At 45.3% G+C, this 26,175-nt stretch overlaps 2 protein-coding genes across 5 annotated transcripts in view; one reads left to right on the plus strand and one right to left on the minus strand.

Annotated features, from left to right (window-relative positions):
• LOC137654766 (nuclear distribution protein nudE homolog 1-like) overlaps window positions 1–20,114 on the minus strand; it is a 166,511-nt gene extending 146,397 nt beyond the window's left edge. For all 4 annotated transcript variants that reach the window (XM_068388701.1, XM_068388703.1, XM_068388705.1 and 1 more), the window contains exon 1: window positions 20,033–20,114. The gene's annotated coding sequence lies outside the window, so the exon portion shown is untranslated. The remainder of the gene's footprint in view (window positions 1–20,032) is intronic.
• A 1,310-nt stretch (window positions 20,115–21,424) lies between these two features.
• The window catches only part of LOC137654763 (probable oligoribonuclease), a 160,426-nt gene continuing 155,675 nt past the window's right edge, over window positions 21,425–26,175 (plus strand). Inside the window, exon 1 of the mRNA XM_068388697.1 lies at window positions 21,425–21,663. Within this exon, the coding sequence (XP_068244798.1) occupies window positions 21,469–21,663 (195 nt within the window). The 5' untranslated portion in view covers window positions 21,425–21,468. The remainder of the gene's footprint in view (window positions 21,664–26,175) is intronic.

The following is a 26,175-nucleotide window of genomic DNA, read 5'->3' on the forward strand; positions in this document are numbered from 1 at the left end:
TTTACTGGAATACAAACCACACTATTTATTAGGGGTGACCACAAATTTTAAGTAATTTGTATTTTTCCTAACATACTTACCGAGAACTACTTTCTTAGGAGGTACCTGGAATCTCCTCTCAACCGACCAGAGTTTTGTGTAGTCTACCCTACTTCCGTTTTCTGTGGGGACTAACTCAGGTGGATGTCCCTGCCAATCTGGCTTTTGGCTTTACCAGGGGGCTCCTTATCTGATTATGTCAGTACTCAAAAATAAGGAGTCCCTGAACCTCGCTAAAACCTTGCTATGCAAGGTCCGCGGCCGACGCAAGCTGTGTGTTAAGATTTATAGAAGTGTGACCGTCCAGGTAAAGTTATTCCTTAGTCTTTGTCAGGAAAAACTGTTATAACTAAGACTTTCCCAATACCACCACGCCAGGGTATAGGGACGCAACAGTATTAGTTTTAATACTTGGTACACAAGGGAGCATGGTTTACCTGCAGTGGTTTGAGGTCAGCTTGTGCAGAGAACCAAGGATGCTGCTTTCCCCAAGAGAGGGGAGGATGAAGAAAAGAATAAGAGCCAGTCAAACCTTTTCATTCACACAGACTAAAACCAGGTAACAATGCCCTAAACCTTCTGCTACTTGTCTAATAAGGAGCTTGAGGTCTTAAACCAGCTGTTGTGCAGCCACCACAGGACCGATAGAAAACGTATCGAGTCTCCTGTGGGTCACGTCTTGCAGATAGTGGGATGTGAATGTAGTTTGATGTTTCCACACCCCAGCTTGAAGAACCTGCGTCACTGTGAATTTTCTCTTGAATGCCAGGGATAGCTACGCCCCTGACTTCATGAGCTTTGGGGCGACGTGAAGGAGGAGGGTCTGGATTTAGTGCATGGTTTATGACCTTGCGAATCTATGCTGATATAGTTTTCTTGGTGACCCTCCTCTTGGTCCTTCCGGTGCTGACGAAGAGTGCAGCCAAACGAGGACGGGCTGCGGCTGTTCTCTTAAGGTACAGCCTCACACTCCTCGCTGGGCAGAGTAAGAGATGATCAGGGTCATCTGTTACAGAACGAAGACTCGAAATCCGGAAGGAGTCGAATCGAGGATCCGCTACTCCCGGGTTCTGAGTCTTAGCAATAAACTCAGAGACAAAGCTGAACGTTACCTCTCCCCATCCCCTTGAATGGGCGATGTCATATGAGAGACCATGAAGTTCACTGACTCGCTTGGCCAAAGCCAAAGCTAGCAGGAACACTATCTCCCAAGTTAGGTGGCATTCTGTTGCCTGGCGTAATGGTTCATAGGGAGGTCTCTTAAGAGACCTGAGAACTCGAACCACATTCCATGGGGGAGGTCTCACTTCAGACTGAGGACAGGTAAATTCATAACTCCGTGTGAGTAAGGAAAGTTCTAGCGATGAAGAAATGTCCATTCCTTTCAGTCTAAAGGCGAGGCTTAAGGCTGAGCGATAGTCTTTTACCACCGGAACTGACAGGCGCATTTCTTCACGCAAATATACGAGGAACTCTGCTATTGCTGGAATAGTGGCACACGACACCAACCACAGAGGACTTTCCACTTTGCCTGGTAGACTGCTGCTGATGACTTTCGCAGGTGTCCAGACATCCTGATCGCAACTTGTTACGAAAATCCTCTCTGAGAGAGGAGATGCTGGATAGTCTCCAGGCATCAAGTCGTAGCGAAGCTACGGCTTTGTGGAATATGTTGGCATGTGGTTGTTTGAGTAGATCGTGTCGTGGAGGGAGTTCTCTTGGGGGCTCCGTTAGGAGTTGCAGAAGGTCCAGAAACCACTCTGCGTGATCCCATAGCGGAGCTATGAGGGTCATTGAAAGGTTGACCAATGTTCTGGCCTTGTTGAGTACCTTCCTCATCAGACAGAACGGGGGAAAGGCGTAAACGTCGATGTTGTCCCATCATTGTTGGAATGCATCTTGCCAGAGAGCCTTGGGGTTTGGGACTGGGGAACAATACAACGGGAGCCTGAAGTTCAGGGTCGTTGCGAAGTCCACACTCAGAGAACCCCACAAAGTCAGGACTTAGTTGGCTACTAGATGATCCAAAGACCACTCGGTACTCACTATCTGAGAAGCTCTGCTCAAGCTGTCGGCGAGCACATTCCTTTTGCCGGGAATGAAGCGTGGATCTCGGGCCATCTCAGTATCTCTACTGTTAGATGGGATAGGTGCTACGAAAACGTACCTCCTTGCTTGTTGATGTAAGCCACTACTGTGGTGTCGTCGCTCATCACCACCACTTAATGGCCCGCCAGGAACTGTTGAAACTGTTGAGGGGCCAGAAAGATGGCCTTCATCTCTAGGAGATTTATGTGGAGGTACTCTTCTGACTCTGACCAGAGGCCTTAGGTCGTGTGGTGCAACATGTGGGCCCCCACCCTTTTTTTTTTTTGAAGCGTCTGAGAACAGCATCAAATCCAGGGGAAGGACAAGAAGATCCACTCCCTTTCGAAGGTTCTCGTCTGCCACCCACCACTCGAGGTCCGTCAGCTCCGCTGATCCCATGGGGATCCGGATGTCAGGGGAATCGAGGGAGTGATTCCACCGGGACTAGAGTCGCCACTGGAGGGATCTCATCCTGAGCGACCATTGGGAGCTAGACGGGCCAGTGATGAAAGGTGACCGAAGAGACGTAACCACCTCTGGGCAGGGAGTTCTTCTCGTCTGAGGAAGGACTTTGTGACCTTCCTCAGCCTTGCTATTCTGTCGTCTGATGGGAAGGCTTTGTGGAGACTGATGTCTATTATCAAGCCTAGGTATACTGTACCAGTCTCTGCGTAGGAAGCAGGGATGACTTCTCGAGATTTACCATGATCCCCAGATCTTGGCAAAGTCTCAGAAGTTTGTCTTGGTGTTGAAGAAGGGTTGACACCAAGTCTGCTAGGATTAGCCAGTTGTCCAGATAGTGGAGGAGATGGATGCCAATCCTGTGTGCCCAAGATGACACTAGGGCAAACACTCTGGTGAAAACTTGAGGTGCTCTGGAAAGACTGAAGCACAGCACCTTGAAATGATATTTCCTGTTGTCTAGGCTGAATCTAAAGTACTTCCTTGAAGATGGATGGACTGGGATCTAGAAGTACGCGTCCTTTAGGTCCAGTGTACACATGAAGTCCCGTGGTCTTACCGCTAGTCTGACCGTGTCTGCCGTCTCCATGCTGAACGGAGTTTGATTGACAAACTTGTTCAGAGGTGAGAGGTCAATGACTGGTCTCCAGCCTCCAGACGCCTTTCTTGCAAGAAAGAGTCGACCGAAGAAGCCTGGGGACCCATCGAGGACCCCCTGGAGAGCGCCCTTCTGCAACAGGGTCTAGACTTCTGCCCAAAAGGCCGGGAGATTGTCCAGGGTTCGGACCCGAGTTGCTTCCACCTGTCCGAGCAACTTTGTAGGCATCCCCCAACTGGTGGAGAAGCAGGGGGAGTGCCTATCCTAGCGTTTGTAGCCTCGGCTGCTCCCTCCAAGATTTTTCCCTCCCATGGAGGACTTGCCTTTCCTGTCTTTTACAGGGGAGGGCTTTTTAGACACCATTGTCTTCGCTGCTGTCTTGGTTGTCGTGGTCTTGGTTGGATGGGACCGCTGAGGAGCTGGAGGTTTATAGGGCTTAGATGTCAAAGCCCTATGGAGGAAGGAGTCCTGATGGGACTTCCTCCATCTCTCAGCAGCATGTTCCATGTCCTTAGGCTCAAACAGGTGGGCTCCCTCTAGAGAGGAATGTCTGAGCCTAGCTATCTCGACATTAAGGACTTGTTGGTGGAATCTCTCTGACACCACGTCAGGACGTTTCAAGATGGTATTTGCCCACAAGTTTGAAACTTGGTGGGCAAGAAACTCGATCGTGCAAGTGCCTGAGAGAAGTAGTCTCCATTGCCTTTATGGTACGTTCCTTGGAGAAATCCTCAGTTCGTACTAGGATTCCCAAGGTCCCTCACCAGATATCCAGCCACGAAGTAGCCTGCATAGCATACTTTGTGACTTTTTCCTGATTAAGGATATCGGTCGCCGAGAAAGAGACCTGCCGGCTGGAGAGTCTCTCTAGAGAGACCCCCTTAGTGAGCTCTTCCAGAGAGTGGTGGAGAGGAAGAGCTGGAGTGGACTCCCCCAGGATCTTGAAGTACCTCCACTTTTGTACACGAGGAGGTGGAAGGAGCTTGTTGGTGGAGTCGGAACAGTGGGAGGAGGCATAATCGGAGAGCTGTAGGGTAATCTTAGCCTGGCACCCTTCAACCCTTGAGACCAGGGCAGGGCTACACTGGTCTTTGAGGGTTTCTGGGTGCCAAACACACGGTCTAAGACCGTGTCCTTACCCTCCTGAGGGGTTATCTCTAGGTCAGTGAACCCGTTGAGAACCCATATAAGAGTCAGGACCTGCCAGAATGCATGTTCTGACTCTTTTTGCTCTCCTTCCGACGTCGGACTTGCAGCGAAGTCTCCATCTTCCATCCCCGAGAGCTCTTCCCGGGGTGGATCGCGCTCTCGAGTGGCTGGCTGTCTCTGTCTTACTACTCCTACTGGAGGACTTTGGCCAAGTCTTGGAGTCTTTGGACTCCTTCCGAGGAAGGAGGTAGGGCTCCAACATTGAAGGCCTTGATGTCTTGTCCTTCCTGATCTCTGATGACAGTAGGGAACTCTCAGCGTGAGGGGAGGCTTCCTCCAACGGTGGAATGGAGGCGGTCCTTTCCTCACGCGACTCCCTTGGTAAAGGTTAGGTGGGAGAGTATCTCTGGAGAGATACAGGAGGGACTAGCCTTGATGGCCTGACCGGAGTCAGTTTAATCCTTGTGGAAGTGACCGCATCAGAAACTCCTCTTTTCCTCTTCAATAGGGTGGAAGAAGCCATGGTTCCGTGTCGAGAGTCCGGAGCTATAGGCTGCTCTGACGAGTGGCCAGACAGGGCCGGATTTAAGGCCTGTGCCACAGCTCTGACTAAGGCACTGAACCATGGCTGCTGACTGACCGATACCCTGTCAGACAGATCTCCCGAAGAGAAAGGGACCAAAGGTTCCCTACGAGGAGTTACCAAACTAGGTGGGTCCACCTTAGAAGAAGGTAGCTTCAGGATCCTGAAACCCTCTGCAGAAGCCTGTTCCCCTTTTCCTTATGGGCGCGCTAAAAGGCGTTTGCGGGGAGGGGAGTAAGGTGATGGTGACCTGGCCGGGTGCAGTTCCTGTGCACGCGCCGACGCGTGGGCGCGCTCGCAGGCAAGAGCTGGCGTGCAGGTGAGAGCTGGCTTGCACGCGCGAACAAGTGGTGGCGCGCTGACGAGTGTTGGGCCGTGCAAGTGTCGGGTGCGCGTGGGAGAGATCTGGCGAGCAGGAGAGTGGTGGCGAGCAGGAGAGTGGTGGCGCGTAGGAGAGAGCTGGCGAGCGCGTGCGGGAGAGTGCTGGCGCATGCAGGCGAGATCTGGCGCGTATACGCGGGCGAGTAATGGCGCACATGTAGGCGAATGATGGCGCATAGGAGAGCGCTGATGCACAGAAATACGCTGGCGCGCAGGAGGTCGATGACGTGCAGGTGAGTGCTGGCACGCGGGAGCGCGCTGGCGCGCAGGAGAGCACTGGTGTGCAGGAATGCTGATGCGCAGGAGAGTGCTAGCACGCGGGAGAGCACTGATGCACAGGAGTGTTGGCGAGCACGAAAGTGCTGGCGCGCGGGCGCAGGTTGTAGCTGCCGTTTAGGTTGGTGAGCAGGAGACCGAAGTTGCACGAGTGTGCGCAGTTTCAGTGCGCTTGGTTGAGCCTGAGATCGTTGGCGGGCTGAGGGCGAGCAGGTGAAGGAGCGCGCCGAAGCATTGTAGGGCGCTGATGACCAGGCTGGTGTTGACGGGCTGCTGGTGAGCACCCATGCACTGCAGGAGGTTGGTGCGCTGAAGGCCGATGGTGCGCTGAAGGCCGATGGTGCGCAGCTTCGGTAGGGCCTCAAGAGGCTTTACCGGGATCAGGAACGGCGATGGAAGGTCGGCAGTTTGGCTGTCAGGTAGGTCAGGAACTGGGATGTGCCCTTTGGAAGGGCGAGCATCCACCGATGGAGATCGCGAACGATCTGCAAAGATGTCCAGGACCGAAGTCGGAGGAGTAGTAGCAGGTCCAGGCACGGTCGAAGGTCGAGGGCCAAAGGATGACTGCAGCGGAGGCTCCTCTGCAGGTGACGGCTGCGACGACTAAGCAGAAGAGCCGAAGAGGCGCCTTTTCACCGATGGTGAAGGGAGACCTCTAAGGCGAAGTGGAGGGTGAGCCATTGGATCAGCAAGCTGACCGTGCGCCGCAGCAGTCCTCCGAAGAGGTGTCTCTATGAGTGAACTCCCACGAGGGGGAGAAACACTCGCAGGAGAGACAGACGGACTTAGTTTCCCCCTCGAAGGATGATCAGGAACGGGGGAAACTAAGTCGACAGCAACCACTGGAGAGTCTAGAGGAGTAGAGCAGTCAGACGAGATCATAGGCGACACCTCTGACACCACAACGTCGACAAGGGCCAGAGGATCTACCTCCGATGGCGATGATGACTGCTGCACACTAGCACCCACGCAGATTATTTGCAGCAATGCGTCCTTGGAGGGTGGGCCCAAGAGCCACAAGGACGACCAAACCTGTAACAAGGAAGTTATTGACAAGGCCTCACCCGGGGGGGGGGGAGAGGTGGGGCCGCTTCGCTAGGGGGAAGCAACACCATCTCTCGATGACCGGGGTTGGCCGATATTAAATGGGTCTACGCTACTACTTGACGGTCTCTCGGAAGAGACCGAACGAGTAGGAACTTCGGAGGAGGGTCGGGAGATGGAAAAAGAGGCCTTGGGTTTTTCCCCTTCGAAGTAGCCTTCGAAGGAGAAATATCCCGCTTAGACTTCTTCCGCCGTCACCCAAACTTCTCCCACTGGGAGGCAGACCACTCCCTACACTGATTGTCACAATCACACTGTTGACCTCTGCAGGTGAGGAAAAGGGTATGGGGGTCAGTCTCCACCACCATCATAAAAGTTCCGCAGGGCCGGCCGTTGAGTCCAGGGCAGGTGCGCATGTTTGCAGAAGTCAACACACAAACACACACTAGAAAAAGAAAAAGTCAAAAACAGATTAATGGCAGTCCAATAAAGGCGAAAGGATGAAAACGGCAACGTCTGTTCACCATCCGAGCCAAAAGTAAATGTGAGCTAAATCACAGGTGTGCTAACGAGCAGTGTGGGTAGTTAACCCTCGCTAAACTTTTATGGCTCGTCATTTCAGCTATGCCAAAAGTAATACCCCTAATAAATAGCGTGGTTTGTATTCCAGTTACGGAATAAATTGTACTTCAATTCAAGGGCTGCTTTTTGGTCCTATCACACAGGGGAACCCTGTTCCTTACAGGACCTACATCATCAATTTTTTGTATACATTCTTGGATATTAGGCATATCACACACCACATTTTGTGTTTGTCAACTCCATACAGTGAACCCTCGCTACTTCGCGGTTCGACCATCGCGGATTCACCACTTCGCGGATTTTTTCCATAACCCATATATATACAGTAATATATATATATATATATGTATGCATGTATTTATGTATATATGTAGGTATGTATATGTGTATACATATAAATATATATATATATACACACACACACACATATATATAGATATATATATATATATATATATATATATATATATATATATATATATATATATATATATATATATATATATACTGTATATATATATATATATATATATATATATATATATATATATATACACATATATATATATATATATATATATATATATATATATATATATATATATATATATATATATATATATATATATATATCTAAAGTAGGAAGATGTGATGTAGTTCTAAGGGAAAAGTATGGGAAATATGTCTGGGTAATAAGCAAAGCTCTACCTCCAGTTTGTTTCTTCATTATGATCAGAGATAAATGTAAACAAAACATTGGTTGCCATTTTTTATCGTGCTTTTTAGCGTGTTTAGGAAATGCATGATTGAAGAGAGAGACTCCTCCGAGGTCGACCCACATCAGAGTAGTGTCAGACAGCACAGACGAGGTACACTACGGAAACAGGGGAGGATCCAAGTCACCCAACCTGAATCAGGTCCTGGTCACTTTCTTCGCCTGGGCAACAGAAAAGAACTGGTTCCTGTCAGCACCTCACCTAGCGGGAGGCCAGGGTGTGAGAACGGGCTCACTATCCAGGACGAGTTCCCTGGAGTCAGAATTTCACTCCGGTGGATACTCAGGTTCGTTCCAGGCATCCAGGTAGATCTATTCACATCTCAGATCAATCACAAACTACCTTGTTATGTGACCCCAATCCTGGACCCTCGGGCTCATGCCATGGACGCATTACCCCGGGATTGGAACCATTAGAGGAAGATTTCCCTATCTCTCCCAGTGAATCTTCTAAAAACTTTAACACCGACTGCGCTCCTTCCGGGGCGCAGTGGTTTTAGTACCACCTCACTGCCCAAGAACAGTTGGTTTCCTCTCCTCCTCGAGTAGAAACTCCGTCCCATCCGGATTCCGTTCCTCAAACTGACCCGAGTATTCCAAACTCACTGTGTCGGATTACTCAAGGATGTCCAAAACCCTAACTTTGTGGACTACAGGAAGTTGGCAGCTCGTAGAGACTCGAACATTGAACCGGAAAACGATTTCTTCATCGAATCAGTCAAAAGGGACTCGACAATTCGCCAATATGATTCGGCCGTTAACCCCCAAAATAGGTGGTCCCCTTGGAAAGTTATTCCTCTTCTCCAAGATACTTTTCTATGTCCGGTCACCACTCTCAGGGCCTTTTTAGCCACGACTGCTACCCGATCGTCTGGCCCCTTGTTTATCAGGGAACAAGGAGGTACCATTCCCATACGTGGTATTAGGCTATAGATCCTATACTTCGTTTGACAAGCCAATCCGGGATCATTTCCCCCAGAAGATGGACTTTGATGACCTTATAAAGTTCACGGGTTGGGAATCTCCTATGGTCTTCAAACGCCACTATCTAATGAACTTACAGGCTCTTAAATACCCAACAGTTGCAGCTGGGAGCCGTATCTCTCCCCAGTGATCTTTTGTTCTTCCTTTCATCCATCTCTTTTCTTCTCCCTCCTACCCGCCACTCGCACCACGACGCCGCTTCCTTGGTAGTTCGTTAGCCCTAAGTTTATTACATATTAGGTTATGTTTGTAACTATTATTGATTACCGTTGTTACAGGGTTGGGATATTCTTAGCCATGTCAGTTTTGTAGTATGTTTCCTCTGATACTCGGAGGCTTCCCTGTTATCATGTTTGTTTACCTTAATTATTTATGATTTTCTTTACATGGTGTTGTTTCTCTCCCCTCATTAAATTAGTTATTGTTGGGCTTGGAAGGCATTCTCTGGTACATTTTCACCCGGCGCCACAGATCGACCCAGAAAAGGGATTTTGACGAAGGAAAAATCTATTTCTGGGGAGAGACCTGTGGCGCCCGGTGAAACCCTTCCCCTTTATTTTACACAATCCCACCCTTTCCTTTCCAAGCCATCATGGCCAATACAGAAGGATGTTGTTCAGATGGCGCTCGCGTCGTGGCGTGGGTGGTGTGGCGCTGGTGGTTGGCAAGGGCCTTTGTATCGGCCCATCCCTTTGACGAAGGAATTAACTAAATGGAAGACAACCTGTGAATAGTGGATTTCACGCGCCTTTGCTTTATACACGACACCCTAAAGGTGCTCGCGCGAGGGTTGTAACCTCAGCATTCCATGCTTTTATCTTTCTCTGGTATAATTGGAAGGTTTTATCAGAAAAGGTATATAAGAAGGACTCTTTTCACCGGGTGCCACAGGTCTCTCCCCAGAAATAGATTTTTCCTTCGTCAAAATCCCTTTAATATTTGTGCCTGTTTTAGTTTAGGGTACTGTAGTACATGCATTAAGTGTTCTGTACATTAAAGGGTAGTTTGTTAACAGAACTACGTACAAGGGAAGGTTTTAAAAGTCTGAATATACATGTTGAATAAATAGGTAAATATGGTGTCACTACTTCGCGGATTTTCACCTATCGCGGCCGCGACTGGAACCTATCTACCGCGATAAACGAGGGTTCACTCTTAGAAAACAAGAGTCTATAGTTTCTTCTTGAAAACCTTAATATCTTTCAGATATCTAGTTTGAATGAAAGAGGTAAAATTTCATATTAATATAATAACCCAAAAAGAGATATAAACAACAGGTGTACACAGTGTATTTTTATTGTTTTGAACAATTCTGGTGATAACTGGTGGAAAACCATAGGTTTTGAGTTTTAACTATCTTGGTTATTAATATCCATCATGTATAGATTATACTTCCAATTAATTTTAGTGGGGATCTATTTAATTATGTTGGTATAAATTTTACTAGGAATATTGTATTGCAGTAAAGAAAAATCTGGTTAGGTTAAGTAAAATCAGGATGTTTTTACTTTAGTATTGAAGTGTGACCCAACCTCCTACAACCGCTCCAAATGTTTTAAAATGTTATTTTCATTAGTAAAATAAATTTTTGAATATACTTACCCGGTGATCATGTAGCTGCAGCTCTGCTGCCCGACAGAAAAAACCTACGGGCGGGATACGCCAGCGATCGCTATACAGGTGGGGGTGTACAACAACAGCGCCATCTGTCGAGTAGGTACTCAGGTACTTCTTGTCAACAAAGAACCAATTTTCTCCTCGGTCCACTGGGTCTCTATGGGGAGGAAGGGTGGGTCCTTTAATTCATGATCACCGGGTAAGTATATTCAAAAATTTATTTTACTAATGAAAATAACATTTTTCAATATTAATCTTACCCGGTGATCATGTAGCTGATTCACACCCAGGGGGGTGGGTGGAGACCAGCATACATGTTAACAATAGAAGCTAAGTATCCCGTATTTCATTTTAGCAGTTATTCAAAATAACAAACATAAAATTAATAAGTACCTGGTAAGGAAGTCGACTTGAACCATTACTCTGCCTTTTTAAGTACGTCTTCCTTACTGAGCCTCGCGATCCTCTTAGGATGCTGAGCGACTCCTAGGTGCTGAAGTATGAAGGGCTGCAACCCATACTAAAGGACCTCATCCCAACCTCTAATCTAGGCGCTTCTCAAGAAAGAATTTGACCACCCGCCAAATCAACCAGGATGCGAAAGGCTTCTTAGCCTTCCGTACAACCCAAAAACAACAATAAAAAGCATTTCAAGAGAAAGATTAAAAAAGGTTATGGGATTATGGGAATGTAGTGGTTGAGCCCTCACCTACTACTGCACTCGCTGCTACGAATGTTCCCAGGGTGTAGCAGTTCTCGTAAAGAGACTGGACATCTTTAAGGTAAAATGATGCGAACACTGACTTGCTTCTCCAATAGGTTGCATCCATTACACTCTGCAGAGATCTGTTTTGTTTGAAGGCCACTGAAGTAGCGACAGCTCTAACTTCATGTGTCCTTACCTTCAGCAAAGTATGGTCCTCCTCATTCAGATGAGAATGGGCTTCTCTAATCAAAAGTCTGATGTAATAAGAAACTGCGTTCTTCGACATCGGTAAAGCAGGTTTCTTAATAGAACACCATAAAGCTTCTGATTGTCCTCGTAATGGCTTCGTACGTCTTAAATAGTACTTAAGAGCTCTTACTGGGCATAGTACTCTCTCTTGTTCGTTTCCAACCAAACTGGACAGACTTGGAATCTCGAACGATTTGGGCCAAGGACGAGAAGGGAGTTCGTTTTTAGCTAAAAAACCAAGCTGTAAGGAACATGTAGCCGTTTCAGATGTAAATCCTATGTTCCTGCTGAAGGCGTGTATCTCACTGACTCTTTTAGCTGTTGCTAAGCAAACGAGGAAAAGAGTCTTCAAAGTGAGATCTTTAAAAGAGGCTGATTGAAGCGGTTCGAACCTTGCTGACATCAGGAACCTTAAGACCACGTCTAAGTTCCAACCTGGTGTGGCTAACCGACGCTCCTTTGAGGTCTCAAAAGACTTAAGGAGGTCCTGTAGATCTTTGTTGTTGGAAAGATCTAAGCCTCTGTGGCGGAAGACTGCTGCCAACATGCTTCTGTAACCTTTGATCGTATGAGCTGATAAGGATCTTACCTTCCTTAGGTGTAAAAGGAAGTCAGCTATCTGCGTTACAGAGGTACTGGTTGAGGATACTGAATTCGCCTTGCACCAGCTTCGGAAAACTTCCCATTTTGACTGGTAGACCTTGAGAGTGGATGTCCTCCTTGCTCTGGCAATCGCTCTGGCTGCCTCCTTCGAAAAGCCTCTAGCTCTTGAGAGTCTTTCGATAGTCTGAAGGCAGTCAGACGAAGAGCGTGGAGGCTTGGGTGTACCTTCTTTACGTGCGGCTGACGCAGAAGGTCCACTCTTAGAGGAAGAGTCCTGGGAACGTCTACTAGCCATTGCAGTACCTCGGTGAACCATTCTCTCGCGGGCCAGAGGGGAGCAACCAACGTCAACCTTGTCCCTTCGTGAGAGGCGAACTTCTGCAGTACCTTGTTGACAATCTTGAACGGGGGGAACGCATAAAGGTCTAGATGGGACCAATCCAGAAGAAAGGCATCTACGTGAACTGCTGCTGGGTCCGGAATCGGTGAGCAATAATTTGGGAGCCTCTTGGTCATCGAGGTAGCGAACAGATCTATGGTGGGCTGACCCCACAGGGTCCATAGTTTGTTGCAAACATTCTTGTGAAGGGTCCATTCTGTAGGGATGATCTGACCCTTCCGGCTGAGGCGGTCTGCCATGACATTCATGTCGCCTTGAATGAACCTCGTTACAAGCGATATGTTTCGATCTCTTGACCAGGTGAGGAGGTCCCTTGCGATCTCGAACAACGTCATCGAATGAGTCCCTCCTTGCTTGGAGATGTACGCCAAGGCTGTAGTGTTGTCGGAGTTCACCTCCACCACCTTGCCTAGAAGGAGGGACTTGAAGCTTCTCAAGGCCAGATGAACTGCCAGTAGCTCCTTGCAGTTGATGTGTAGTGCTCTTTGATCCGGATTCCACGTGCCCGAGCATTCCCGACCGTCCAGTGTCGCACCCCAGCCCGTGTCCGATGCGTCCGAGAAGAGAAGGTGGTCGGGGGTCTGAACAGCCAGTGGTAGACCTTCCCTGAGAAGAATGTTGTTCTTCCACCAAGTCAGTGCAGACTTCATCTTCTCGGAGATAGGAACTGAGACCGCTTCTAGCGTCATGTCCTTTCTCCAGTGAGCAGCTAGGTGATACTGAAGGGGTCGGAGGTGGAGTCTCCCTAACGCGATGAACTGGTCCAGCGATGAAAGCGTCCCTATTAGACTCATCCACTGTCTGACTGAACATCGGTTCCTTTTCAGCATGCTCTGGATGCATTCTTGGGCTTGACTGATTCTGGGGGCCGACGGAAAAGCCCGAAAAGCTTGACTCTGAATCTCCATACCTAGATAGACTATAGTTTGGGATGGGACGAGTTGGGACTTTTCTATATTGACCAGGAGACCCAATTCCTTGGTCAGATCCATAGTCCATTTGAGATTCTCCAGACAGCGACGACTTGACGCAGCTCTTAAAAGCCAGTCGTCCAAATAGAGGGAGGCTCTGATGTCTGCTAAATGCAGGAATTTGGCAATATTCCTCATCAGTTTGGTAAACACTAGAGGTGCCGTGCTTAGGCCAAAGCACAGGGCTTGGAACTGGTAAACCACCTTCCCAAAGACAAACCTTAGGAAAGGTTGGGAATCTGGGTGGATGGGGACGTGAAAGTACGCGTCCTTTAGGTCTAACGAGACCATCCAGTCTTCCTTCCTGACCGATGCTAGCACTGACTTCGTCGTCTCCATGGTGAACGTCTGCTTGGTGACAAAGACATTTAGAGCACTGACGTCTAGCACCGGTCTCCACCCTCCTGTCTTCTTCGCTACTAAGAAGAGACGGTTGTAGAAGCCCGGGGATTGATGGTCCCGGACTATGACTACCGCTCCCTTTTGTAGCAAGAGAGACACCTCTTGCTGTAAAGCTAGCCTCTTGTCCTCCTCTCTGTACCTGGGAGAGAGGTCGATGGGAGTTGTTGCTAGAGGGGGCTTGCGCAAGAATGGAATCCTGTACCCCTCTCTGAGTAACTTCACAGACTGTGCGTCTGCACCCCTGTTCTCCCAGGCCTGCCAGTAGTTCTTGAGCCTGGCTCCCACTGCTGTCTGGAGAAGATGGCAGTCAGACTCTGCCTTTTGAGGACTTGGAACCCTTCTTCTTTTTGCCACGTTGACTATCGGCACGGGTACCTCCTCTGCTGGAGGTTCTGCCACGAAAGGGCGGAATGAACCTAGACGCTGGTGTGTCCATCCTAGGTCTAGGCACGGAAGGTAAAGCTGTGACTTTACGTGCGGATGACGCCACCAGGTCATGGGTGTCTTTCTGGATCAACGAGGCGGCAATCCCCTTGATCAGCTCTTCAGGAAAGAGACACTTGGATAGCGGAGCAAACATCAGCTCTGACTTCTGACATGGTGTGACCCCTGCCGACAAGAAGGAGCAAAGGTGATCTCGCTTCTTAAGAACTCCAGACACGAAAGAAGCCGCAAGCTCGCCAGACCCATCCCGAATGGCTTTGTCCATGCAGGACATGATGAGCATGGCAGAGTCCTTATCCGAAGGGGAGGTCTTTCTGCTCAACGCTCCCAAACACCAGTCCAGGAAGTTGAAGATCTCAAAAGCACGGAAAACTCCCTTCAAAAGATGGTCCATGTCCGAAGAGGTCCAGCAAATCTTGGACCGTCTCATAGCCAGTCTGCGGGGAGAGTCTACCAGACTTGAGAAGTCGCCCTGGGCAGAGGCAGGAACTCCCAAGCCTAGAACCTCTCCTGTGGCATACCAAACGCTAGATCTGGAAGCAAGCTTGGCCGGGGGAAACAAGAAGGTTGTCTTCCCAAGTTGCTTCTTGGCCTGCAGCCACTCTCCCAGTACCCTTAAAGCTCTCTTGGATGAGCGAGCGAGAACGAGCTTCGTAAAGGCAGGAGCTGCTGACTGCATGCCTAAAGCGAACTCAGAGGGAGGTGAGCGTGGAGCTGCAGACACAAACTGCTCCGGATACAACTCCTTAAACAGGACAAGGACTTTCCTAAAGTCTAAGGAGGGAGGCGTAGTCTTGGGTTCATCTATGTCGGAGTGTTGATCGTCCAAATGCGCAGCTTCGACGTCATCAGAGATTCCTTCATCCGAATGCTGAGGAGGAAGCGGCAAAGGAGGAGAAGAAAGCTGAACGGCTGAATCCGGCAGCACGGGTGCATGCGTAGCTGCACTGGATCCAACATCATGCCGCTGCTGGTCAGTCTGAGAGCTGGCAACAACAAAAGCGGAGTGGTGGTGCGTGGTGGGGACTGCCGTGGGTTGCGGAGACTGCCGCATTGCGTCAAAACACGGCAGCTTGACTGCACCTTCCCACTGCTGATGCGGTAGCTCACGCATGTCAACGGAGGGTGCCGCACGTCGGCTAACGTCAACATGCGTCTGGCAGGGTCGACTGCGCATCGGTGGTGGAGCTCTCACAGCCGGAGTGTGGGAGCAGGCAGCCGCAGTGTCAGCTGAGCGCACAACCGTGGCAGGTTGTAGGTTAACGGGTGCAGCGTCAACCTTCTCAGCACGATACTCCTGCATGAAGGAAGCTAGCTGAGTCTGCATAGACTGCAGCAAAGACCACTTAGGGTCTACAGCGGTTGGTGCAGCAACAGACGGAGTGATTGCCTGCTGCGGAACCACTCTACCTCTCTTGGGAGGTGTGCAGTCTTCGGAAGACTGCGGCGAGTCCGAACTGACCCAGTGGCTACACCTGGGCCGTTGGACTCGCTCGGAAGGGACCTTGCGCTTGAGAGGTCGTGAGACCTTGGTCCAGCGTTTCTGACGAGAAACTTCTTCCGCAGACGAGGAATGAATGGGCTCACTCGTCTGTTTGTGGGTGGGACGATCTCTGCAAGATACGTCCTCAACCACTGAGGGTACATCTGTACGCTGATCAAGGCCTGTCGAACCCTTTGGTCCTTCGACATTGCTTCTCCCCTGGGCTTGGGAGCTTGCAAGAGGTCCCGGACTGGGAGGACGACTGGCACGAACAGACGCACCCTCATGCGTAACACTGACACTTTTCACTGCACTTGCACTCACTACACTTCCCACTGCACTTTTCTCCTTCAACTCTTTGACATCGGCCAAGAGTTGATTGCGGTCATTCGCTAATGACTCAACTCTGTCACCAAGAGCCTGAATGGCACGCATCATATCCGCCATCGAGGGTTGATGAGAGCTAGTAGAAGGGTCGGGTGTAACCACTACAGGGGAAGGAATAGGTTGAGGGGCATGGGGAGAGGAAAAATCAAAAGAGCGAGACGAACTCCTCCTGATCCTATCCTTCTCTAGCCTACGTGCATTCTTAAGGAATTCTTGAAAATCGAATTCCGAAAGCCCAGCGCATTCCTCACATCGATCTTCCAATTGACAGGCTTTACCCCTACAATTGGAACAAACGGTGTGAGGATCTATAGAGGCCTTCGGAAGACGCCTAGAACAGTCCCTAGCGCTACACTGCCTGTACTTGGGGACTTGAGTAGGGTCAGACATCTTGAATTAGTCAAAGGGGGAAATCCAAAATCTATCCAAGTCGTCAACAAATAATCCAAAATCTAATCAATGAAAGTGATAAAGTATTGATGATAACTTCTGTACAGCGAAAGCTAATAACTAGAGAGAATACATCACCAAAAAGCGTGAAAATCAACTCCAGAAACAACAGCGTATCAAGTAGGTCTTGCCGGTGGCACGACAGAGAGAAAATTGGTTCTTTGTTGACAAGAAGTACCTGAGTACCTACTCGACAGATGGCGCTGTTGTTGTACACCCCCACCTGTATAGCGATCGCTGGCGTATCCCGCCCGTAGGTTTTTTCTGTCGGGCAGCAGAGCTGCAGCTACATGATCACCGGGTAAGATTAATATTGAAAAACTTTGGAATCATCAAGAATATTAAGCTTTGATTAGTGGTTCCAAATAATAAGTCTTTATATTATACAGTAGTTATTCAACACGGATCAAATTTCTTGCAATACTGATTGTTTTCTGGCCACAAATACTTGGAGCCCCTGGACTTACAGCACCCTGCTTTTCCAACTAAGGTTGTAGCTTAGCAACCTATGAACCTCTTTGGTCAAGATTCCTGAATAGGCCAATAACAGGAATACTTATTTTCTTCATTACAAATATTGTGCTACAATAAACATTTACCGATATTTCAATAGTGACGAGTAGGAAACGAGCGCTGCACATCTATACATTGCTTGTCAGAAAAGAGGCGCAACCAAATGATGTTTATCTGTGAGCAAAGCAAGCCACAGCAGAGGAAAAACCTCGTACGCACACAGCAAATATAGCACTTCAGTGACAAGAATGTAGAGAGGTTTAATAATTAATTTATTTATTATTCCTTAGCATTTATTGGTGCAAAATGCTACTAAGAAAAGTTATTGAAATTATCGTAATGTCGATACAAAATATATAATAACTAGGTATTATTACAGTTTCAACCATTATGGGACATCTATTATATTAATAATTTTTCCCGAGTAAAGCACGTGATAACAAAACACTTCTTCTCAATACATTATTGTCGCTAATGCATACTTACAGAGAAAAGAAATATTTCAGGTATTGAAGGTCTTGACTTTTTCTAAGTTTAGTGTATATCTTTCCTTGGACACGCAAGGTAGGTCTTGTTAGCTTGTATATCTGTTTTCATCTTACTTGATTCCTCCCCATTGCGTAATGTGACAATATTTGCTTGAATGCCCATTTCCTCCTCCCACTAATGTCTCTCTTCCAATCAAAATACTACTGGGATCATTTCAAGAGTTATTATTGGCTTCCTGCTAGTAATGTCACTCTTCCAATTAAATTAGTTTTTTTTTTTCAAGAGTTATCGTTGGCTATTTTTTTCCCTTATAATTTGTTTTCGTCTATAACAATGTTCACGCTTAATCAAATTATGATTCATTCCTGGCCATATTGTTGAGAAATTTTTTGTAGAAACTATCGTAAGGAAAGGCTTACGGAAATATTGGACGATTCATTTTGTCTCTCATTCTTATCCCAAGGATCTGTTTTTCGTGCAATATACCATTGTAACCGATAGTATTTTGTTTTTTCCTATTTCATTGTGGGAGAAACGCCTGATTGTCGTTTGTTTTCGATTTTGAAACCTGCCGGTCTCTATACGTTCAGCACTCTCGTTACTTCTCATGGATCGTCCGGTGCAGGTGTGCAATATATGTCGCTATTCGTATTTTGAGGTGATCGCTCGATTTCATGGAAGTTATAATGGTACTCCAGAGGTTGTGAATAGGTTTCTTAGAGAGCATTCAGTATTACCCATAAGTGTTAAGTGTGCTAAATGTGATTCACCTTTACTTTTCCGTGAGGATAGGCATTTATGGTACTGTACAAAATCAGTAAAAATACCTAAAACGAGGAAAAGACACAAATACGCCAAGGAGGAGCTGCTCAATCATTTTTTATTACAGCCAGCCAATTGTATCCTCCACAATCTGAGGCACAACGTGTTCCCATAGGTATAGAAGATTCACAAGAGGCTCAACCACAACCTTCCACATCTTCATCGTCAGGTTCCATTTAAGGCAAGAAGTGACTTAGCAAAATATATATTTAAATTTAGCCCGAGGTAAAGGGGGGCTCGCAGGAAGGGGCGAAGCGCCCCCGGGTAGGTAAGGAAGGAGCTAGGAAGGACACTGCTTTTAGGTTAGGTTAGGTGGGATGGTTAGGTTAGCTGGTGATTGGGGTAGGTCTAGGGTCTGTGACCGAGGGCATTCTAGGTTAGGTTAGGAGGGTTTGTTAGGTTAGCTGGTTTAGTTTAGGGGTAGGTCTAGGGTCTGTGACCGGGGTCCTTCTAGGTTAGGTTAGCTGGTTTAGATTAGGGGTAGATTTAGGTAGGTCTAGGGTCTGAGACCGGGGTCGTTCTAGGTTAGGTTAGGGGGGTTTGTTAGGTTAGCTGGTTTAGTTTAGGGGTAGGTCTAGGGTCTGTGACTGGGGGCCTTCTAGATTAGGTTAGGGGGGTTTGTTAGGTTAGCTGGTTTAGTTTAGGGATAGGTTTAGGGTTTGTGGTATACTTAACAGCTTTAAGGATTTGTTTTCTAACATAAACCATTTTTTTATTGCAAATATCATTTGACGGCCCCCCCCCACCCAAAACCCCGGTTCCCACCTGGTGTCCCTCATAATTGATGGGATGATGTAGGGTCTTTCTGCATTACAACATAATATGAAACAAAAACAATAAAAACACGGTTACAAACACTGATTTTTCTGGAAAAACTTGTTGTTTTAACTCCAATTACATAGTAAATCTCTAAATCGGATGGTTTGCGGTCAAAATAAACGTTAAATCCGTTGGAACTACACTATTTCTGATGCAACAAATATATTTTTATTCCAGTTCCCCCATAATGGTTGAAACTAATTTTACCAATAACTACTATGAGAGCAGTTGAGAATAAACTCAAATTTCCAATTTAGGTTACATCAGAAAATGCAAATATGGTGATAATTCCCTTTGGAAAACTCCAAACATATAATCTTACAATTGTCTGCCATTTATGAATACTGTAAGTGCTTTTAAATATGAGGGTCGCATAGGGGTTAAACTCTTCCTATAAGGTGGGACAAAATAAACAGACAACGTAAAATTACCAATAATATAGTCTCGTAAAGTCTACCGGCAGTCTATTAATCTTTTAATATGCTACCCATATATAGGATAAATTACCTTGATAGAAAACCCGATTCTATAGCATCCATATACGATAGGTCGGAGTTTCCGCCCACAAACCTTAGACGACTGACATTTTCCTTATTCTTCATTGGCTAAATCATTAATTAAATTAACGTAGACATATAAAATACCATAAATATTCACTACCATACCTCCCTTGAATAAAATAAATACACTTGAACTTATAATAGTCAAATACACACCTAATATAAAGAAAAACGTAAAGACTTTACTATGGCAACGGATAGTTGGGATTCGCTCGTTCACTGTGTAAACAAAACAAATGATTCAAGTGTTATTTTAACTGAATATGGATCAAATCAACCTGAAAATAAATTGAAGGTTCAAACTGAATATTAATGCACAATATTTATTTGAAAATGATTACGTGATTATAACATGATATAGTAAATTAATAAAATTATAGATTATTTAGTTAGGTTTCCGTGACATCTGTAAACGAACGAACATCAAAGTATTATTTTCACTGAATGACTCGAATCGACCTGAAAATGAATTAAGATTTCAAATTAAATATTATTACTTTACTTTTATTTAGGAATTATTAAGTGATTATATTATAACATAAAAATAAATAAAATCGTAGATTATTTACACCTCAAAGCGTTCGCTCTAACGGTTTTTTTTTTTTTTGGACATTCCCGCCTCCAGGGAATGAAGTTAAATCGATTGGAATTATGAATCTATTTATATATGGGAAGTTGACAGCAGGGAAACATACTAGGAGACATCATTTAGAATATTATGAATTATTCTTCACCAACGCTTAGTTTATAGTACTTTAATTTCGCCAAATTTTATTTAGAATTTTATAAAGTATTAATTCTTCAATAATGCTTATAATCTTTAGTTTAATTTTGCCATACTTCATTTAGAATCATGAAGTATTCTTCACCAACGATAAACCTTTAGACTTTAATTTTGCCACGGTTAAAAGTATAAATTCCGTATTAATTCTGTCAAATACTCCTTAGACCTATTAGACTTTTAATTAATCTTAATTCGTCGGGGATTGAGGCTCCCAATATATCGGTTCTTGGACCCTGTAGGTCTATATTGATAATCGATTGTTGAATTGTCAATTTCCACTGCTCGTTTTTGCTAGTTAAAGTAGGACAATAGGGAAATTAACATTGACTTTCTTACACACACACACACACACACACACACACAATCTTAGTTGCGTGGGAAGAATGGTAATTTAATTGTAATGTACACTATTTAAACATTTGGTGAGTTATAAATTGTCAGTTTTAATTGCCAAATCCATGATAGAAAATACATTTTTCGTCTTCTTGAAAGATCTTAATAATAATAATAATAATAATAATAATAATAATAATAATAATAATAATAATAATAATAATCCCGTAAAGTAAATTCATAAAGAAAACTTTATGCAGTTACAATGGTGATATGAAGAGGAAAAGACGAAAAAATAGGAAAATATCCATTAGAAATAAGAAAAAGAAAATATAATACCAAAAGTCTAAGAAAATTGAAAAGAAACTCAAAGAAATGACTTAAAATGAATAGACAACAGTAGGAAAGAGGCGCCGTTATAAAGACAACACTCCTCTGACGTCATCTGACAACGTGAACGTACGAAATATTTGTAATGCTGAAATCCTCGCGTATAATCACCTTCGTAGTCTCTCGTGCCTCAAGTCGTACTCCAAATTTACGTGCCCCTTCAACCACTTGTATTTTACCAAATCTCCGGTCATTTTCTTACGGTAAAATGTCAGGGGATCAGGAAGTTCCGGTAAAAGTACCCAGACTAAGTGAGCGATTAGTGTGGATAGATTTGGAGGTGAGATTCATGTCTAATGATTGTTTACGGTTTTTTTTTTTATTTACAATATTCTGTTATCTATTATCGATTTTAATAATGTAATTTATAAAAAAAAGGTAAATTTTTAGTTTCAGCCAAATTTGGAAAAATGCAATAAAAATATATTTGTTGCATCAGAAATAGTGTGGTTTCAATGAATTTAACGTTTATTTTGACTGCAAACCAACCGATTTAGAGATTTACTATGTATACCCTAGTTCATCCCACCAATTATGGGGGACACCCTTTGGGAACCGGGGTTTTGGGTGGGGGAAGGGGGGGGGAGGGTGTTGGGGCATTGAATGATATTTGCAATAAATGAATAATTAATGTTCCAGCACCCCTCCCCCATACCCCTAACTAGGCCTACCGGGGGGAGGGGGGTAGGGCCCCCCAGCGACCCCCCCTTAAAGCCACAGTAATTTTCAGGGCACCACAGAACCTAACAAACCCACCTAACCTAACCTAGGGGCCCTGTACCCCTACCGGGGGGGCTTTGCCCCCCCTGCGACCCCCCCTTATGGCCACAGTAATTTTCAAGGCACCACAGAACCTAACAAACCCACCTAACCTAACCTAGGGGCCCTGTACCCCTACCGGGGGGGGCTTCGCCCCCCCTGCGACCCCCCCTTAAGGCCACAGTAATTTTCAGGGCACCACAGAACCTAACAAACCCACCTAACCTAACCTAGGGGCCCTGTACCCCTACCGGCGACCCCCCCTTTAACCAGGGGTAAATTTGAATATATATATTTTGTTAAATCACTTCTTACCTTAAACGGAAGATGACGATGAAGATGTGGAAGGTTGTGGTTGACCCTCCTTTACAGATTTGGTACAATACCACACATGTCTATCCTCACGAAAATGTAAAGGCGAATCACATTTACCACACTGGACACTTAAAGGTAATACGGAATGCTCCCTTAGAAAACGATTCACTACTTCAGGAGTTCCATTATAATTCCCATGAAATCTGCCGATCACATCAAAATAGGAATAACGACATATTTCACACAACCGTACCGGAGGATCCATGACAGTCAAGTGACGTGTGATGAAAATATAGAAACCGGAACTTTTGAAAACCGAAAACAAACGACAATCACGGGTTTCTCCCATAATGAAATAGGGAAAAAAACAAAATACTATCGTTTACAATGTTATATTGCACGAAAAACAGATCCTTGAAACAAGACTGAGAGACCAATGAATCGTCCAATAATAACCCTTGAAAAGAACCCAGTAGTATTTAGATTGGAGGAGCGACATTAGTGGGAGGAGCAAATGCGCATTCAAGCAAATATTGTCACATTGCGCAATGGGGAGGAGCCAAGTAAGATGAAAACAGATATACAAACGAACAAGAGCTACCTTGCGTGCCCATGGAAAGATATACACTAAACTTAGAAAAAGTCAAGACCTTCAATTCCTGAAATATTTTTTTTCTCTGTAAGTATGCATTAGCGACAATAATGTATTGAGAAGAAGTGTTTTGTTATCACGTGCTTTACTAGGAAAATATATTAATATAATACATTTCCCAATTTGGTTGAATCCAAAACTTTACCCAAAACAAAAAGGGGACCTCTACTCTACGTTCCTCCCAGCCTGACAAGGGACTCAACCGAGTTCAGCTGGTACTGCTAGGGTGCCACAGCCCACCATCCCCCGTTATCCACCACAGATGAAGCTTCATATTGCTGAATCCCCTACTGCTGCTACCTCCGCAGTCATCTAAGGCACCAGAGGAAGCAGCAGGGCCTAGCGGAAGTGCGTCACAATCGCTCGCCATTCATTCCTATTTCTAGCACGCTCTTTATTTTTTTTTTTATTTGTATTTGTTTTCCTCTATAACTTTTTCATAATTTAAAACTATTCGCAAAATGGGAAATAGGTTTAAATAAAAAAAAAAAAAAAAAACGAACTATGGGGTGTATGTATTATTATGTCTAACTTAGAATACGGCAGTGTAAGGGGGGTCGCAGGGGGACGTTAGGCCCCCCCCCCATTAGGTAAGGTCACGGCTTGTAGGTTAGGTTGAGGGGGAAAGTTTAGGTTAGTTGATGTCTATTTTTAATCCATGCTGGAGGAAATTGCCACTGATATACAAACGCTCCCAAACAAGTGTGTGGTGCCAGCATACATTTGATATATATTCAAAATATATACTAAATTAAAAATGGAGTTATTACTCAAATGTGTCCATAAAATATGCAATTCATAAGTAGTAAAGTAAAACCATCTACTTCCCACAAATTCTGAGACTGGTCCTACAGTATTCTCTCAATGCCTGCTTTAACAGAGGAGGTGGTGAGGGGTGTGGCACCTACTGATTTTGTTTCTGCTCCTCCTCAGCAATTTTGGTCATTGGGTTTCCAATACCTTGACCCCAAAAATGGCTAGCAAGAAGAAGCATGTTCACTTTCCTTCCACTTATAGTTCTTCCTTCTCCTCTGCCTCATATTCTTTAGATTCTTAGGATGCTTTTACTTGTATGAAGATCTTCTTGAATGAGGCCATGAAGTTAGTGCAATACTGAGAACAAACCCAGGCTTATTCCTGATCTAGATATTAATCTCTGGCACCGTCGTTCAATTAGTTCATTATGCATGTTGCATAAGATTTTTCACAACTCTGACCATCCTTTACATTCAGATCTCCCTGGACAATTCTATCCTGTTCGTAATACTAGGCAGGCAGTTAATTCTAATAGCCAGGCCTTCTCCATCACGAGGCTCAATACTACGCAGTACTCTAGAAGTTTTATTCCAGCTGTGACCAAGTTGTGGAATGATCTTCCTAATTGGGTGGTTGAATCAGTAGAACTTCAAAAGTTCAAAGTTGGAGCAAATGCTTTTTTGTTGACCAGGCGGACATAGTCTTTTTATAGTTTATTTATGACATATTTGTTTTTGATGTTGTTGATAGTTTATTATATGACATGTCTGTTTTGACGTTGTTTCTTATTTTAGAATGATTTATTGTTAATTTGTTCTCTTCATTTATTTATTTCCTTATTTCCTTTCCTCACTGGGCTATTTTTCCCTGTTGGAGCCCCTGGGCTTATAGCATCTTGCTTTTCCAACTAGGGTTGTAGCTTGGATAGTAATAATAATAATAATAATAATAGGAAGGTTTCTTTGTATGCGATACAGGGGTTTACACTCCTGCTAGAGGTGCTCAGTCTTGTATCAGACCGATACACGCACTATAGTTCGGGATGAAGAGGTAAGCCCTTTTTCCCACTTTTCTTGGACACTTGATCGATCTCTCTTCTCTTACCAGAGAGAGAGACGGGGGGTTGCAGAAGAATATGATTCTCGTCTCTGCGTTATTGTTCCCTTTGTGAACCTGGCCCACTCACTGGTGATGCACACGAAAGCCAAGATCATCTGTCACCTTTTCTTTCTGAGTGTTGCCAAACCATGTGACTGGGGACGGGAAGAAAAGACCACACAGGACTGCTCTCATGAGCCAGGGGGACGTACCCAAGTATGCCCATGATCGGAAACCAGTAGTTGGTCTCCCTGGTCACATGAGCAATGAGTCATTTCAGGTCTCCACGCTAATACAAGCTACAAGATATTTCTTCGTGCTTCGACTATGAATAGGATCTTCAGTGTTCTTATGACTTTCAGGTCAGGCAAGACATTCCTACATGATTGCGCAATAGGGAACTTGATCACCTGATAACCCTTCTTTTCCCGTGTGGGTTGTTTTGTTTATGCATCAAGAAGTTTCCACTCATGCAAAATAGATTGAGAAGACCTGACCACCCTAGAGTATTATCAGTGCTAGTACAAACATGGTATGTTCCGTTGCGTCCACACAATCGGGAACTAGGTCCATCTTCATTAGGTGATTGGTAGTCACACCATGTGTGTGCTCGCTGCTCAATACCCTGCTTGCCTGTATGTCCCATCTGTTTTTTGAGGGTGTAAGAGACAGTCAAGTAGGTAGTAAGTTGGCAAAGGCACCAGCCACCCATTGAGATACTACCACTAGAGTTGTGGTGTCTTTTGACTGGCCAGGCAGTACTACATTGGATCCTTCCCTCTGGTTACGGTTCATTTTCCCTTTCCCTACACATACACCGAATAGTACATATTCTCCTCTGTCCTCATACACCTGACAACTCTGAGATTACCAAACAATTCCTCTTCACCCAAGGGATTACTGTACTGTAATTGTTCAGTGGCCACTTTCCTCTTGGTAAGGGTAGAAGAGACTCTTTAGCTATGGTTAGCAGCTCTTCTAGGAGAAGGACACTCCAAAATCAAACCATTGTTTTCTAGTCTTGGGTAGTGTCATAGCCTCTGTACCATGGTCTTCCACTGTCTTGGGTTAGAGTTCTCTTGCTTGAGGGTACACTCGGGCACACTATTGTATTTAATTTCTCTTCCTCTTGTTTTGTTAAAGTTTATGTACTTTATATAGGCGATATTTATTTTGATGTTGTTACTCTTCTTAAAATATTTTATTATTCCT

Source organism: Palaemon carinicauda, chromosome 15 (assembly GCF_036898095.1).
Source record: "Palaemon carinicauda isolate YSFRI2023 chromosome 15, ASM3689809v2, whole genome shotgun sequence".
Classification (NCBI taxonomy): domain Eukaryota; kingdom Metazoa; phylum Arthropoda; class Malacostraca; order Decapoda; family Palaemonidae; genus Palaemon; species Palaemon carinicauda.